This window comes from Haliaeetus albicilla, chromosome 20 (genome assembly GCF_947461875.1).
Source record: "Haliaeetus albicilla chromosome 20, bHalAlb1.1, whole genome shotgun sequence".
Classification (NCBI taxonomy): Eukaryota; Metazoa; Chordata; class Aves; order Accipitriformes; family Accipitridae; genus Haliaeetus; species Haliaeetus albicilla.
Window position 1 is genome coordinate 26,250,223 of NC_091502.1, and position 16,747 is coordinate 26,266,969.

At 58.9% G+C, this 16,747-nt stretch overlaps 1 protein-coding gene across 1 annotated transcript in view; it reads left to right on the top strand.

Moving 5' to 3' along the window:
• Positions 1-16,747, top strand: part of ARHGEF17 (Rho guanine nucleotide exchange factor 17) — a 33,703-nt gene that overhangs the window by 14,517 nt on the left and 2,439 nt on the right. Inside the window, exons 2-19 of the mRNA XM_069808643.1 lie at positions 7,143-7,220; positions 9,628-9,810; positions 10,203-10,319; positions 10,642-10,734; positions 11,526-11,702; positions 11,962-12,012; positions 12,910-13,019; positions 13,147-13,232; positions 13,370-13,488; positions 13,753-13,966; positions 14,077-14,150; positions 14,286-14,479; positions 14,567-14,817; positions 15,178-15,424; positions 15,507-15,593; positions 15,701-15,768; positions 16,128-16,276; positions 16,368-16,542. Of these exons, the coding sequence (XP_069664744.1) occupies positions 7,143-7,220; positions 9,628-9,810; positions 10,203-10,319; positions 10,642-10,734; positions 11,526-11,702; positions 11,962-12,012; positions 12,910-13,019; positions 13,147-13,232; positions 13,370-13,488; positions 13,753-13,966; positions 14,077-14,150; positions 14,286-14,479; positions 14,567-14,817; positions 15,178-15,424; positions 15,507-15,593; positions 15,701-15,768; positions 16,128-16,276; positions 16,368-16,542 (2,473 nt within the window). The remainder of the gene's footprint in view (positions 1-7,142; positions 7,221-9,627; positions 9,811-10,202; positions 10,320-10,641; positions 10,735-11,525; positions 11,703-11,961; positions 12,013-12,909; positions 13,020-13,146; positions 13,233-13,369; positions 13,489-13,752; positions 13,967-14,076; positions 14,151-14,285; positions 14,480-14,566; positions 14,818-15,177; positions 15,425-15,506; positions 15,594-15,700; positions 15,769-16,127; positions 16,277-16,367; positions 16,543-16,747) is intronic.

Sequence of the window (16,747 nt, forward strand, 5' to 3'; positions counted from 1 at the left end):
GCTTAAAAACATCCTGAGAGGAGATAATGTGATTTTTCCAAGCTATTTTCCTGCCAGAAACTGAGCAATTGAGGAAATACAGAATTGGATGTAATAGCATTATCCTATTTTGGATAATAGGGCCAGACAGGGGCTTTTCCAGCTGTGTGACCAAGTTTTACATGTCGGGATGATGCCATTTGCTGCGGAGGTGTTTGCTTGTCACATTGGGATGGATAGAAGAGGGTCCGGTTTTGTTTTTGAGTCTTTTTTTTCCAGGGTTTTTGTAGAAATAAAGCCAAGGGCACATTAAAATTGTTAAGCTTGGGCGTTCACCATGCACTGTGGGCTCTCTGGGGCAGGGGACTGTCCCCATGGGCCAGTGGCTCACACTATGTCCCAGCTCCCTCTAGTGGGATCTGCCCCAGGAAGGAGTATCCCAGGAAAGAAAAGGTGCAGAAATCCCAGTTCCCCCCAGTTTCTTCCAAAGTGGGAGCAAGGGTCTCAAGGAGGTACTAAGATTCAGGCTGCTCCTAGCACAACCCTACTACAAGACCCTAGAGAATCCCGCCCACCCCCCAGCAGTACAGCGCATCGGGAGCCAGCAGCGGGGACAAGCTGTAACGAGGGAAAAACAACTTGTATTTATTTATTCTTAAAATTTTGGCAGATTTTGGAGGGGTGGGAATAATTTTGCTCGAAGCAGGGCTAGCTCCTCCTTCAGCAGCTGCCGGAAGGATGAGCTGGGAAGGCCCCAAGCGGCAAATCCCACTCCCAAAATGGTCTGAAACAGATTTTTTCCTGAAGCCATTTTTTTTTGCCCCAAAGTGAGGTCTCATGGTCAAAATCCCCACTACAGCTCATCCAGCGTATGGCTGAGCCCTGGCACAACTCGTTACACCGCTGACCTTGGAGCAATGCTGCGTGTTGCAGGTCTGGGAAGGGAATTTTGGGGAGAAATGCTGTCTCCGGGGATACGGAGATCCCTCCTCCCACGGGATGTGATTTTAGCATCCCAGCCGGGTGGTGACAGCGCGTGTGACACCCGCCCGCGCGTCCCCGCGCTTCAGTGGCCCAGTTCCCACCAGCAGCGGGATTGGAGGGGAGGGGAGTCCTCAGGGTGGCTGCGATTGGCATCATTACATGCACTGATGTGTGCACGGTCTCAGCTTGGGCTCAAGGGCCGGAGGTTGCTGTCATGGCTGGGATTCTTCAAGGATGTACATCCCTGCTCTCCCTTTTCCCTAAACCCCCATTTTTCTTCAAAAAATGAAGTTTTTAGGACTCTCCTCCATCGATGCCTCTTTGTTTGCAAGGGGTGGAGGCAGGACAGGATTTGCCAGGTCCTTTTTTTAATATTTTAAGATGTTTTAAAATCCCCGGGGATGCTCAAGCTCCTCCTGCATTGCTACAGTTGGGCAGGGAAAAGCAAAATGATGGATTTGCACCCGGATTTTTTATTAAAAAATAAAATAAAGCAGCCTAAGAGAGCTCCCATCCTTTGGTGGGAGGCCACGTGGGATTGGGGGGTTGTATTTCCAATGCTGGAGGGAAAAACTGGGGGAAAACCCCTTCTCCGAGCCCCTCATCCTGGATTTGGGGTTCTGCTGAATCACCGCCCAAATCCCCAGTGCCGGATCTGTTCCATCTGTGGGTGTTTGGGGGCATCCTTGCGACACTGGCACAAGCCTTGGGGATGGGGGATGAACCCCTTGGTTCTGTCCCAAGGGATCGGGATGCTTTTCCTGGGAGTGTTTGGGGTTTTTTGGGGGAGGAAACACCCAGGTTGCAAAAAAAAAAAAAAGCTAGTCCGAAAGGAAATCTAAAGGTGTTTACAAAGAGCCGCGCTGCTAAAAATAACTGGCTCATATTTTAGACGGCCCTAAAAATAGGCAGCGCTGTTGGAGTGGCCAAACACTCCCAGGAATTTCCTGTGGGCTGCGGGCCGCACGCAGGGGGGTCCAGGCTCAGCGGCCGGCGGGGACGGCCGGCATCTCTCCTGCTTTTTCTTTCCTGGGTGATGGCGAGATGACCTCCACTGGGCCCCTGAATGCACAGTGGGATCCAGCCTGGCTCCTTCCCCAGTCCGGGCAGCAACGGGCTTAACCCTTCTCCATCCATCTTCCCTCCCTGATAACATCCGAAGAGGTTGGGTGGCTTTGAGAGAGGTTTTTAAACCCATCGGGCGGAAAGCTCAGCCTTAATAGTAGACACTGGAGAATCTACATGCGAAGCTACTGTGGGAAGATGCTGCGTTAAATGAAGGGATGGTTTCAAGGGTGGTGGTCGGGGAGTGGGAAGGATGCTCTGTGGATGGATGGATCTCCTGCTCGCTCCAGGGACAGGCGATCCCATGGGAGGGCTCGAGGGAGTTGCTGCAGGCGGAGCGGCCGGGTCACCGTCGCAGCGTCGTGGCGTCGCAGCATCGCAGGCCAGCTGGGGCTGGGGTTGCCATTTAAATGAGGCAGGGATTGCAAGAGGAATGAGTTTGGGTTTGCAACCCAGATGGATCAAGGATTGCAATGCAGATGGGCCCAGCGTTGCAGCCCTGATGGGTCTGGGATTGCAGCAGGAATAGGTTTGGGATTGCAAGCCAGACGGATTGGGGACTGGAACCCAAACGAGCCTGGGATTGCAACCCAGATGGACCCAGGATTGCAAACCGAGTGGGTCTGGAATTGCAACCCGCAAGGGTCTGGGATTGCAACAGAAATGGGTCTGGGATTGCAAGCTGGATAGGTCTAGAATTGCAATGCAGATGGGCCCGGGGTTGCAGCCCAAATGGGTCTGGGACTGGAAACCAGATGGGTCTGGGATTGCAACCCAAAGAAAACAGGGATTACAACAGAAATGGGTGTGGGATTGGATCCTAGAAAAGCCCAGGACTGCAACCCATATGGGTCCAGGATTGCAACACAGGTGGGCCCGGGACAGCAACTGAGATGGGTTTGGGATCGCAGCCCCGGAGAGTCTGGGATTGGAACCCAGAATGGCCCGGGACTGCAGCCCAGGTGGGTCTGGGATTGCAACCTAAATGGGTCTGGGATTGCAACAACAGAGATGGGTCTGGGACGACCGTGGTGCTGCAGAAGGAGTTGCAGGAGCTGCTGCCTTGCAAACAGCCTCATTAGCCCTAACGCAATTAGCCGTACCGGGTACAGCGCAGGCACCCATCGTGCCCACGCCGGGTGCTGCGGGTCCCTCCTCCCTGATCCCAGTGCCAGGGTGTATTTAAAGCTGCTGCAGGTCCCCTCTCACTATATGCACCAAGTTGGCTGTTCTCTGCTGTGCACCGTGGGGAGGGGGCCGGGGGGGTGTGGGATGGGTGTTATGCACCAATCCTGCCCCCCCCAGCTCCCTGCCCGGGGTAGGATGCTCATCATCCTCATTACCAAGAGGAAATTTACTGGCTGCAATGGGAGGACGCAGCCCTGCTGCACGCTGTTGCTGTGGAAACGGGGTGAGCGGCTAATTAGATTTAATTAACGAAGCAGGAGGGGAGTGTTACAAACAGATCCGGGCAGGGTGCATCACCCGGCAAGCAGGGATGTGGATGCTGAGGTGCTGATGTAGGGGCAGTGGGGGGGGGGGGGCAGGCTTGCTCCGTGCCTCAGTTTCCCTCTCTGCAAGGTCAGGGAGGGGGACACGGTACCCGGACCCCCCCCCCCATTGTTAGGGATGGAGACCCCAAGGATGCTGAGCACCCCAACCCAGCATCATCTCTGCACTCCCCCTCCCCAAAAATCACAAACCCCAAGAAAGCATCGCCCATCTTCCCCCAATACAGCATCCTCCTCGGTCAAAGCCTCTCCAACAGCATCCCCCCTGGCAGGATTGGGCCCTGCCTGCATCCGCGCGTGTGTGTCTGTGTGTGTGGGCACGGCTCTGCCTCCATCGCCGATTGCTCTCGCCTGCCCGTGCCTCGGTAGCACCCGGGGCCGGGGACCCGCGTGCCGCCACGGACGCAGGCGCACGCATCCTGCAGCCGCTCTGCGGGAGGGGTTTTTTTTTTTATTATATATATATATACACACACACACACACACAGAACCCTATTGATATAAATAGCTCCTCTATTTTATTTCCCTCCTCGCTGCATCCCAGTGCAGCGTTCTGGCTATTTTAAAGGGGGGACCTGGGGGCATATATATATATATATATATATATATATATAAAATTTTTTTTATTCCTTGGGCCGCGTGGGACGGACCGACCCCCGGGACCCGCATGCTGCAGATGGTGAGGACTCTGGCGCAGTTCACCATCGCGCTGGAGGACATGCGAGACATCGGGGATGGCATCGATGCGGCCTTCGCCGCCTCCGGGCTCGGTGGGGCTGCCGAGGAGCTGCCGGAGAAGGGTTGCGGCAGTCGCGGTGGTACCGAGGTGATGGGAAAAGGGATGGGGGGGTGTGGGGGGGTGTCCTGGGAATGGAGGAGATGGGGGGGGTTCTGGTGGGATGGGGGGGTTCAAATTGGGGGGGGGGGGGTGCATGGATGCGTCATGTTTGGACACGTGTGCGCCCAGCAGAACCCGGCACCTGCGGGGTCTGGACCGCGATTGCCGTGGCAACGGTGTCTCCATCCTCATCCTCAGCTCGCCACCCCCAGGCTTCGCTGGATCGTGGGGAGGGGGGGATGCTCCCATGCAGAAAGGGTGATGGGGGGGCTGGAGCCATCGCTGCCCCCCCCCCCCCATGCTGATTTACACCGCGGAGGCGTCGGCTGGTGGAGAAATGCCCCAATTCCCATCGCGGCGGGGGCTGATCCCGAGGATGCTGAGCATCTCGGGAGAGGCAGGATGAGGCCGGGGTGCGGCGGGGGTGTCCCCCATCTGCTGATGGAGACCGAAGCAGCATCAGCCCCACGGGGGAGAGGCTTTGCTGGGGTAAGGGATGCAGTGGGGTGCATCCTGCTCGTGCCTGGGTACCACTTCGCCCTGCCAGGATGGTGCGTTACCCCCACCTCCTGCTCATCCCAGCAGGAATTTTCCCCCGCCAGAATAATACCGCTGCTGTACTGGTGGAAAAAATCCCCTTGCCAACAGTTGGGCCTCATGCTGCATCTCCCCACTGCTGCAAATCTCCAGCTGCCGGTGCTGAGCCTGTTGGCCTCACCGATCTGGCCTTTTGCTTCAGTCCCGAGCTGGGATGGCTCCGGAAAATGCCGGGAGCATCATATTGAGGCAGGGAACTACAAGGTGTGCGAGGGTTGGGGAAGCTGAGGCGGGGGGGGGGGGGAGGCGCTCTGTACCCCTAAAGTCCATCCTCTGGCGGGTGCCCTTCAGCCCATAATTACAATAAATTAATCCGGCAGTGAGAGTGTTAATAAACCTTCAGGCTGTAATGAATTGGGGAGGTCTCAGCCAGTGTCCCCGAGGACTCCAGCATCACTGTTTTTTGGGGGGGGGCATATTTCCTGGGGGGACTTGGACCCGTCACTGTAATATTTGGCTCTAGAGAGCAGTTTCCTCCTTGCTTGGCTGAAAAGGCCAGTAGCAGCTTGGTGGGAGAGTGGGGAAACTGAGGCACGGTTCGTTCTCAAGCACCGAGCAGGATCTGGCCAGGATCCCTCCCCATTGCTCCCTGGGGGAGACGGTGGCCTTCATCCATGGTGAGGATGGTTGGGCTAAAGCTTCGTCCTGTGGTTGCAGAGCAGCTTCGCAGCAGACGTATCCCCACTGGGAGCAGTGGGGGGGGGGACAGCCCCACGTGGCCGGGGGACATGGGCTCATCCCACAAGGACATGGGGGACACAGAGGTTCGGTGGCTCCAGCAGCCCCCCATAGAGGCAGTGGGTCAGGGGAACCTGCTCCCAGCGTGCTGTGGTGGTCAGGTGAGACATCTCTGCACGCAGGACCTTTGGAGGATCCTTTTCCTTGGGGCCTTTGGGGCATCCCTGCACCCACAGCGTTTAGGGTGTCCAAATGTGTCTTAGGGGTGTCCGAGCATCCAGGATCTTTGGGGTGTCCCTGCACCCACAGTTTGGGGTGTCTCTGCACCAAGGGCCTTTGGACAGTCTCCATGAACAGGACCATTGCAGTCTCCATACCCAGCACCTTGGAGCATCTCCTTTCGTAGGGCTGGTGGAGGGTCTCAGCACCCAAAACGTTTGGGGTGTCTCACATCCAGGGTCTCTGGAGAGTCTATGCATGCAAAACTTTTGGGGTATCTCTGCACCTAGTGTCACTGGAGCACCACTGCATGCAAAACTTTTGGGGTATCTCTGAACCCAGGGCCCTTGGAGCATTTCTAGACCCAAAACTTCTGGGGTGTCTCACACCCAGAGACTCTGGAGCATATCCACACACAAAACTTTTGGGGTATCTCTTCCCTCAAGGTCTCTGGAGCATCTCTGCACCCAAAACTTGTGGGGCATCTCTTCACCCAGGGCTTTCGGAGCACCTCCATGTGCAAAACTTTTGAGGTGTCTCTGCACCCAAGGCCCTTGCAGCATCTCTGCACCCAAAACGTTTGGGGTGTCACTGTACCCAGCACCTTTGTAGTACTTCCACACCCAAAACTTTTGGGGTATCACTGCACAAAGGGCCTTTGGAGCATCCGTGCACCCAAAACTTTTGGGGTGTCTCACACCCTGGGCTCTGGAGCATCTCACCCCCAGGCTGAGCTGCAGGGACGTCCCCCAGGGTGCTGCATGCGAGGGGGGTCTTTGAGCCCCACAAGCAAGAAGACCCCAACCCATCCGCTTCCCAAAGCTGTCGGACCATCCCACCCCACCACCTCCCCGTGCCCCCCACCACCCCATTAATCCCCCTCCTGCGGGGCCACAGCCCAGTGCCGGGGTGCCCAGGGTGCCGGGCGGGAGGCGAATTCCTACGGGACTGCTCCGAGTGGAGCCGCCGGAGAGACGGAGGGCTCCGGGACCGACCCATGTAGGGCTGTGAGATCCAGGGCGGGCTCCTGACGCGGCCGCGGAGGAAACCAGGCGTCTCTGTGCGCTCGGTGTCATGTACTTCCTAATCCTCCCGGATTCCTCCATCGGGGTGGAGAGGGAGCGGAGGGGAGCTGGACGCCAGCCGGGCTCCTCCGGCGTTCAGCCTCCCCGGCAAGCCCCTGCGCCGGCACCGACACCGACACCCGCCACGTAGCTCCCCTCCGTCGTGTCACCCCAAAACTCATCTTGTCTTTCTTTCCACCCGGGCAGGACATGAGGAAACACGTCATCATGACGCTGCTGGACACGGAACAGTCCTACGTGGAGTCCTTGCGCACCTTGATGCAGGTAACGCGGCACAGCCAGGAACGTGACACCCCAAACCATGTCACGGCGTGACCGTCCCTTGCTTGTCACCATCCCCGGGACCCCAAGTCAGACCCCCAGCTGTGGGTGCTCTACCAGCACCGATGTGGCGTGGGGGTGGATTGGGGACGGGTGGCAGTGGGGATGTTGGGGACAGTGGGACCGGAGGTGGGAGCAGCATGGCAATAGCATCAAGAACAGGTTGTGGGGGTGACTTCTCTCCCCCCAGATCAAGCCCATAATATTCCTGGTGGGTTGTCACCTGGCAGGTATCGTTTCCCCGAGCCCCTTCCCTCACTTGCTCCCCAAAAGCTCTTCCTCATGTTGCACCCCATCTCCTGGGCCATTGCAGATGGCCATCCCATGATGGGGGACCCCTTACACCCCCCGTTCCCATGTCCCCCCATTTTGTGCTCAGCGTCATCACCTGCAGCCATGGGCCAAGGGTTTTCCTTGGTCCTTTTTTTACTGAGCTGGTTCCAATAACCCCCCTGGAGCAGCCTGGCCGGAGGGTCCACCCCACATTTCAGATGTTAATGAAGGTGTTTCGGAAGGTTAATGGTGGTCAACGCCCTGGAGACCAGGTCACATGGTGTAGGTGTGGGTTGTCCAACCACATCGCTGCAGGTGGAAATGCCAAAAAAATCAGAGCTCTGCAGTGCCTGTAGGACATCTGCTGGGCATGTCCATGAGGGCATGGGGCACCCAACATCCCAACACCCAGCCAGGCTTTTCCCATAAATCCCCTGCAAAGATGCCCCCATGGTGGGCCCAGATGTGCTCTGCCAGATGTTGCTGCAGGAGGGAGGGACCATTCGAGGCTGCTCCTAGTGCAGATGTTGGCTTGGAGGGGTGAGAGGACCCTGGCTCTGGGACTTCTTTTGGGGAAAGCCGAATGGAGTTCGGGGTCGGGTGGTGTCCCTGCTGGTCTCAGCATGGACAGAGGCTGTCCCATGGGCTGTGCCCTCCTCTGAGGTGGGACTGGAGGCTGGTTGAAGAGGACAGCCATGCTAGGGCTCACTGGTTCCTCACTGGAGGGACTGGTTGGACACAGATGGGAGCCACGGGGCGTTAGTGCCTGAGCTCTTGTCCATGGGACGTGTCTTGGCACAGTGCAACCTAGGGGACGTGGTTTTCTGGGGGGCTGGTCACAGGGCTCTAGGTGCCCCCAGGTCCCCATCTGAGCAGTGACAAGGTGCTTGGATCCGTGACGTGGCCCGGTGGCACAGAGCATGGTGGGAGAAGGACCACCTTGGAGCATCATCTTCCAGCCAAGCCAGATGGTGCATGGGCAAGCCCTGCCTGCTCTCCCTCTATGCCGAGGCGGGGGCTGTCTCTGTGCTCTTCTTCCCCATCTGGTCCTTGCTCCCCCAGTTTTGTGGTGGGTGGGATGCATGGCACAGCCCAGCCCAGCTCCTGCTGGAGGTGTTGGCCACCGTAGCACAAATGAAGTGGGTTAGGAGCTTCAAGAAGGATTTAGCCCTTCTAACTTGGGTCTCCACGAGCTACCCATCATCAGCTTGAGGAACCTCATCCTTGGCGGATGACTCCTCCTTCGCCAGCTTGGATGGAGATGTCCGAAGCTGCTCGAGGTGGGTCCTGTCCTCACTGCTCCATGGTCCTCCCAACATCCTGAAGGACGCCAGCACCCCATACCAGTCAGACTGAGGAGGCGGCAAGGCTTAAGAAGACCTTCCTCATCCTGCATCCCTTGCAAATCCAGCTTTCCCATTCCCAGGAGCACAGCTCCTCTCCGCAACTCTGCCCCACAGTGGGAGGAAAGGGATTTCATGGCAGAGCCACCCACCCAGCCTTGCAGAGGACCTGCTTTTCCTCCTGGCCCTGAGCGTCACTCGTCGGCCATTGCCCAAGAGAGGCTGCTGGGCGAAGTGGTCCAGGACTTGATCCAGTGCATCCACCCTGCTGACTCCAGCCCCTCCCCATCCCAAACACCCTAAATCCCACCAGGAACGTACCAGCTTTTGGATCCCAGTGTCGTGCTGCCATGGTTTTTCAGCTAGGTCAGGCTCTGTACCAGATGGAGGTGGCCAAGGCTCATGACAGCAAAGCTTTGGAGCCTCTCAAGGCTGTGGCTGGGGGACAGAGGACGCCGTGCTTTGGGGGTTCCTCGTGCAGACCCGTTCCACTCCCCACACTGCCATGGGGATGCACTGGGTGGGATGGGACTCAGGGAGGCTGGGGTCCAAAACCTGCTGGGACCCAGCACTGTCTGGTCCTTCTGGTGGGTCCCACAACCCAACGTTCACCAGGGGAACCCCCTGCTGCAGGATGCCACCGATCCCCGTATTTACACGGGTTGAAAAATTCATACTGGGAGGGGGTGGGAAAAGAAATCTATGGGGTCTCCGATGCCTTTGCTTCCCTGCAGGGTTACATGAAGCCGCTGAAGCAGCCGGAGAACTCGCTGCTGTGCGACCCGTCGCTGGTGGACGAGATCTTCGACCAGATCCCTGAGCTGCTGGAGCACCACGAGCAGTTCCTGGAGCAGATCCACGACTGTGTGCAGAACTGGCATGAGAAGCAGAAAGTGGGCGACCTCCTCGTGCAGTCGGTAGGTCCTCACTACCGGGGTGGATTTCCCCCCCGGGGGAACCCAGGCATGCCCGCTCTCCGGCACGGCCCCATCGGGAGAAATTTCGGAGCAGGAGGCAAGGGAGTGATTAAGGGACAGGCCAAACGCGCCTGCGATGGAGAACAGGAGACGATCTCCAGGCCCGCGGTCTGCTTAGCGTAACGGCGGGGCGTTGCGGCGACCAGCTGGGTCTGCAGCTCGGCGTTTCTGCCTCGGGAGCAGAAATGTCAGGGCTGAAAAATCGAAGGGGGCGGGCGGCGGGTGAGCCCTCCCCATGCCAGCCCAGAGCCAGGATTAACCCTTGGGGCAGCTTCTCTCAGGCGTGCCCAGGAGGTCCATGCTGGACCTATCCCCTTTTCCCCCCCTTCCAGTTCTCCAAGGATGTGCTGGTGAACATCTACTCCGCCTACATCGATAACTTCCTCAACGCCAAGGATGCTGTCAGGATCGCCAAGGAAGCCCGGCCGGCGTTCATGAAGTTCCTGGAGGTGGGTCCTGGTTCCTCCCTCCCCATAGATGCTGGCCAAGGTCCAGAGTCACTTGCAAAGCTGCTGGTGGGGCAGGGTGGGGTTAATGGGAGTAAACTGGTAACCTATGGTCAGAATGGGATTTTTCGCCCCCCCCCCTTCTTCTTGGTTTTATTGCAAAGAGGCTAGGTTGGGGTGAACCAGAGTCACTCCGGATGGTGTAAAAAGGAGTCACCCCAACCCTAAACGGGTGTTGCTCCAGGTCCATGGGCTGGTGGGGTGCTGGGTCCCTGCTGTGTCCCACCTAACGGGGCCATCCTTGTCCCCCACCGGTGTTTTGCAGCAAAGCATGCGGGAGAACAAGGAGAAGCAGGCTCTGTCCGACCTGATGATCAAGCCGGTGCAGAGGATCCCACGATACGAGCTGCTGGTGAAGGTGGGTGCGGGCAGCCGGGTGCAGGCAGGAGGCCATCTGTGCCGTGCAGGCAGCGGGTGAGACCATGGTGCCTCCTCACCTCCACGGGATGGGAGCTTTTAGGGGTCCCACGTCTCTCCTGGCCCCTTCTCCCATCCCTTGACACAAAGCTGGTGTCCCCAGGCGTGCACGTGGCTCTGCCCTCCTGGGGATGATCACCCTGAGGACTGTCACCCCGCTGACCCCCCCCAGCATGTCCCTACGGGTTTGCAGTCCCCTTCCCCTCTACCTTTCTGCTGGGAGGTTGGACATTGCGGTGCCATTTTGGGACCGGTCATGCTGCCACCCCTTCTGTGCCTCAGTTTCCCTGTGCCAAGGTCACTGTCCCTGGCGCTGAGGCTGGTGGGGATGCGCTTTTGTAGAATCACAGGATGGTTTGGGTTGGAAGGGACCTTCAAAGGTCATCTAGTGCAACCCTCCTGCCACGAGCAGGGACATCTTCCACTAGATCAGGTTGCTCAAAGCCCCATCCAACCTCACCTTGAACACTTCAGGTGATGAATTTCGGGAGTCCGTGCAAGGTGATGATGTGCTCTCGGGAGCTGGTGGCTTCTTTAGAGGTGGCAAAGACCAGGCTGGCGGTGGCCAAAGCTCAAGGCTTGGTCTCTTTGCAAAACCTTTCCTGCACGGGGCTGGTTTCCATCCCCAGAAGCCAGAGCAGCGCAGTAGGGGCTTTCGCTTGGGGGGTGTCACGGCACGGCCGATGCCCAGGCTTCACCTGTGGTGACATCCCGACTGTGTCCCCGTGGTAGGACCTGCTGAAGCACACGCCAGAGGACCACCCCGACCACCCTTTCCTCATCGACGCCCAGCGCAACATCAAGCAAGTGGCTGAGAGGATCAACAAGGGCATGAAGAGTGCGGAGGAGGTGGAGAGGAACGCCCGGATCGTGCAGGAGATTGAGTCCCACATCGAAGGGATGGAGGACGTACGTACAGGGATCTTACACGGGGTCGGTCTTTCCTTCCTCCCAAATTGGCACCATTTCTGCTCTTTCTGAGTCACCCTAGGCTGGGCCCTTTGTTTTCTCCTCTGGGTCCTGCTTTCCCCATCATCACTTGGCCTTGGTGGGCTCCTGGGAGTTTGGGAAGGGGCTGGGGTGCCAGTTCTGAGCCGGGGGGCCGCAGGGACAGGGACAATGCCCCCCCACCGGGGCTCCCCGCTCACAAGCCTCCTTGTCCCCACAGCTCCAGGCCCCGCTCCGTAGGTTCCTGCGCCAGGAGATGGTCGTGGAAGTGGTAAGAGCGGGGTGGTCCCTTGTCACCATCAGGGCCATGGGACCGCACACCAGATGGGGCAGTGGGAGGCTGTGATTGCGGGTCGTGGGATGCCTGTGTGCCCATGGAAGGCTACAGATGGCTGGCTGGAAGCTGCATCCAGGGAAGTTCAGATTGGATGTTAGGAAAAGGTTCTTCACGGAGAGGGTGGTTGGTGCCTGGAACAGGGTCCCCAGGGAAGTGGTCAGGGCACCACGGCTGTCAGAGTTCAAGGGGTGTCTGGACGATGCTCTTAGCCATATAGTTTAGTATTAGGTAGTCCTGCAAGGAGCAGGGAGTTGGACTCGATGATCCTTATGGGTCCCTTCCAACTCGAGATAGTCTATGATTCTATAAGGATGGAAGGATGGATGGATGGATGGAAGGTTGGACAGATGGATGGATTGGTGGACAGAAGGATGGATGGATGGATGGATGGAAAAAACAGACAGATGGAAGGTGCATGGAAGGATGGATGAAGGGTTGGATGGAAGAATGGATGAATGGATGGATCAATGACAGATCGATGGGGACAATATAAAATTCCCCAAGTGCAGGGGAAGATAAGATGGGTTTGGGAGCAGGCAGGAGGCAGGGAGATTGCACAGCAGCCCCAGGCCAGGTGGAGACCGCGGGGGTCCTGATGAGCCCATGCCTGATGTTCCCACGGCCCTGGTGCTTCCCTGAGAGTGGGACCCCATGGCTTTGCCTGCACGGCCATGGCACCCATATCCCCTTCCACCCTTGCGAGGATCCATCCCACCCCGCAGCCTTCCTATGCCAAGGCCGTGCGTGGGGAAACTGAGGCAGGGACCGCTCCCAGTGCCGGCAGCCGGGGGGCCGGACGTTAACCCCTTGGTGTCTCCCACCACTCCGCAGAAGGCGGTGGGTGGGAAGAAGGACCGTTCCTTCTTCCTCTTCACGGACCTGCTGGTGTGCACCACGTTGAAGCGCAAGTCGGGCTCCCTCCGCCGCAGCTCCATGAGCCTGTGAGTACCACCTGGGGGGCACCCACCAGGATTAACCCATGGCGTTAGGGATGTCCTCGCTGGCTGGGCTGGCTTTAGGGTGCTGGGGCCATGGGTGCAGCCCAGCCATCCCCCCCCAACCTGACAGGTATACGGCGGCCAGCGTGATTGACACCGCCAGCAAGTACAAACTGCTCTGGAAGCTGCCACTGGAGGACGTGGACATCGTCAAAGGTCTGTCACTGCCTGCTGGAGTGTCCCATCCCACACCACCCCAAAAGCCATCGTTCACCCCTGGCTGGTGGGGAGAAGGTTCCCCTGCACTGTGCTGGGCAGGAAGGGGTTAATGCCACCCACCTATCCCCACACAGGTGCCTCACAAGCCACCAACCGGGAGAGCATCCAGAAAAGCATCTGCCGCCTGGATGAAGACCTCAGCACATTGGGGCAAGTCAGCAAGCTGTCGGAGACCCTCAGCTTCCCCCACCAGGTATGGGGATGATGGCCCTGATGCTGTCCCCTGGCCGGACACATTCCCCGTAGGACTGACCGGGGTGTCCTCAGTGGGAGGGGGAACCCGTGGAAGGGCTGGTGGCCATGAGAATCCTCTAAGGGCCCAGATGCCACCAGCCCCAAAGCCACAATGGGGTTGGGGCAGCCTCTGAAGGATGCTTGGAGATGGATGGGAGCATCATCATGCCCATGGCTTCTGGTGGCCTGTCCCCAAGAGCTGAAGCGTTGTCCCTGTCCCCAGAGCCTGGACGACGTGATCAAGGACCTGATGGCCGCCATCCACCGGGAGCTGGCGGAGAAGCAATCCCTGTCCTTCAGCATGGCCTTCCCCCCCAACAAGGTAGAGCTCAGCACTACCAAAGCCGACGGCACCGAGTCCTTCATCTTTGAGTTTCCCAACCCCGACGCCCGGCTCGGCTTTGAGCAAGCCTTCGAGGACGCCAAGAAAAAGCTGGGTAACATCAGGGAGCGGGGAGGTGGATGCGGGTGGTGGGCTCAGCATCACAACCCTGCTTTGGTAGACCCCTTTCCTCCATCACTTCATCTTCCAATTTGATTTTCCCAGCTTCCAGCAAAAACTGCCTGGACCCGGAGTTCCTCAAGGCCATCCCCATCATGAAGACACGGAGCGGGATGCAGGTGCTTGGAGGCTGGGTTCAAGCATCCCACAGGAGCTGTGGTCCTCTCCATCCCGGTGGGCTTACCGCTGGATGCCGAGAGCTCCTGCGTCATTCCCGAATGACCCAACTCTTCCCATCTTTTGCTCCCTTGCAGTTTTCTTGTGCTTCTCCCAGCCACGGCAGCCCGGAAAGCTCCCACGAGGTTTGGGTTTGCAACAGCGATGGTTACGTGGGGCAGGTTTGTTTGCTCAGCATCCGTAAGGAGCCCACGGTGGAGGCGTGCATCGCCGTCTGCTCTGCCAGGATCCTCTGCATCGCCTCCGTGCCTGGTCTCAAGCGGGCATATAGGTAGGACATTCCCACCGGCACCGCGAAGCCGGCAGGCACGGGGCGATGCTGGAGCTGCTTCTTTCCCCCCTCCCCTCGTCGCGGCAGGGAGCGTGCCGAGCCGGTGGGCAGCCCCTCCTCGGAGCCGATGCCGGCGCAGCCGGAGGATGCGGGGCCGCAGCCGTGCCTGCACATCTCCATCTCGGGTTCGTCGCTGGAGCTCTCGGAGCCCGTCGACGGCGGCAACAGGGAGCTGGTGCCCTTTGATAGCGATGACACGGATGACGAGTCCTCGCCCAGTCCCTCGGGGACGCTGCAGAGCCAAGCCAGCCACTCCACCATCTCCTCCAGCTTCGGCAGTGAGTCCTCCCCTGCCCCTGCTTAGCGAAAAAAACACTTTTTTGCCCCCAAATGACATGCAGCTCCGTTGTTTTGGCTGCTCTGCCTTGCATTCCTTGGGGGAATCTGCAGGTGGAGGCTTTTGAGGCAAGGAAGTCCTGGGAAAAGAGATGTTGGGGGGCATCAGCCCAACACCATGGTGCTGGGATGGGGCTGGCGGCTTTGGGTGAAACCTGGTGGGTTTAGGGGCTCAGCGTCCCTATATCCTCCCCCGGGCTTGGCATTGCAAGGGGACCCATGGTCTCTTCCCCATCACTTTGGTGGGTGTCGGGTGGTCCTGGTCTGACCCATTCCTTCCTCCTCCTCCTCCTCCTCCGCAGACGAAGAGATCTCAAGCTGCAAGGAGGCAACGGCAGAGACGACGAGCTCAGAGGAAGAGCAAGAACCCGGCTTCATGCCCATCACCGGCACCTACAGCCAAAACCGGCACGGCGAGAGCCCCACTGACGGGCGAGCCCTGCGCCGCTCCAGCCGCGGCTCCTTCACCCGGGGCAGCCTCGAGGACCTCCTCAGCCTTGACCCTGAAGCCCATCAGAGCTCCATGTGGTTGGGCACCGAGGATGGCTGGTACGTCCCCAGGATGGGGGGACACATACGTGGGGTGGACCCCCATCCCAGGCGAGCCTCAAGCTTTGCTCTTCTCCCCCAGCATCCATGTGTACCAGTCCTCGGACAACATCCGTAACAGGAAGAACAGCATGAAGATGCAACACGCTGCTGCTGTCATGTGCATCTTGTAAGTGTGAAGGGGGATTTTCAGCTCTGCGATGTCCCTAGCAGGGTGGTTTGGGGTGGCTGAGCAGGGCTCTGCAGCCGGTTGTCAAAGGGTTTTTCTCCCCGCAGGTACCTGGATAACCAGGTTTTTGTGTCGTTGGCCAACGGGGAGCTTGTTGTCTACCAGCGGGAGGCAGGTGAGGCCGGATCGGGGACATCAAAAGGCACTGGCAGGGTTAAATGCAGCCCCAAAGTGGTGGCTGTTGGGTGGGTGGTTTGGGCAGCCCCCAAGGGAGGGATGCTGGTGACTACCCTGCCTCCACGGGAATGGAAGGGACGTCCCTCGAGGGATGCTGGAGACCCCAAAATCGGAGCCAGGTGGAGGTGTGCATCCTCCTCCTGGTCCCTGCCTGCCGCTGGCATCCCTTGGGGACATCAGCTCATCTCCCGTCTAACGGGGGACCTGAAGACGGGCATGTCCAGCCACTGCATCCCTTCAGCCGGGTTTTTTTGGGGGATGCCTTAACGACCCGCCCCACTCCCACCACCCTCACAGGCCGCTTCTGGGACCCCCAAAACTCCAAGTCCCTGTCCCTGGGCTCGCCGGGGAGCCCCATCACCAAGATGGTGGCGGTGGCGGGGAAGCTCTGGTGCGGCTGCCAAAACCGAGTCATCATCCTCAACACTACCACGTTGGCGCAAGAGGTACCGCGGGCGATGGCAGGAGGTCGGGGGGGGACAGCGATGGGCATCGGTGGCATCACTGGTGGCATCTCTATGTCTCTGTCACCCACAGCACACGCTCCAGGTGGGACAGGACAGTGGGCGCAGCGTCACCTGCATGGTGAGCGCGGGGACCGGCGTGTGGGTCGCGCTGCAGAGCAGCGCCCAGGTCCGGCTTTACCATGCCACCAGCTACGAGCAGTTGGCTGAAGCTGATATCACCCCCCCGGTACACAAGATGCTTGCCGGTAAGTCCCACCGGTGGCAGGTCACCGGTGGGTGCCCATCGCTGTCTCCAGTGGGTACCCGTGCCCATCGTCCGCCTTGAAAATGAGATGTCCTGCAGCATCAGCGCCGGGATATTTAATATCTCCTGCATCCCGGCCAGCTTCGGGGAAGGAAACTGATTTGTCGCGCTCATGGGGTTCATCCTCGGTGTTAGGCAGCTGCATA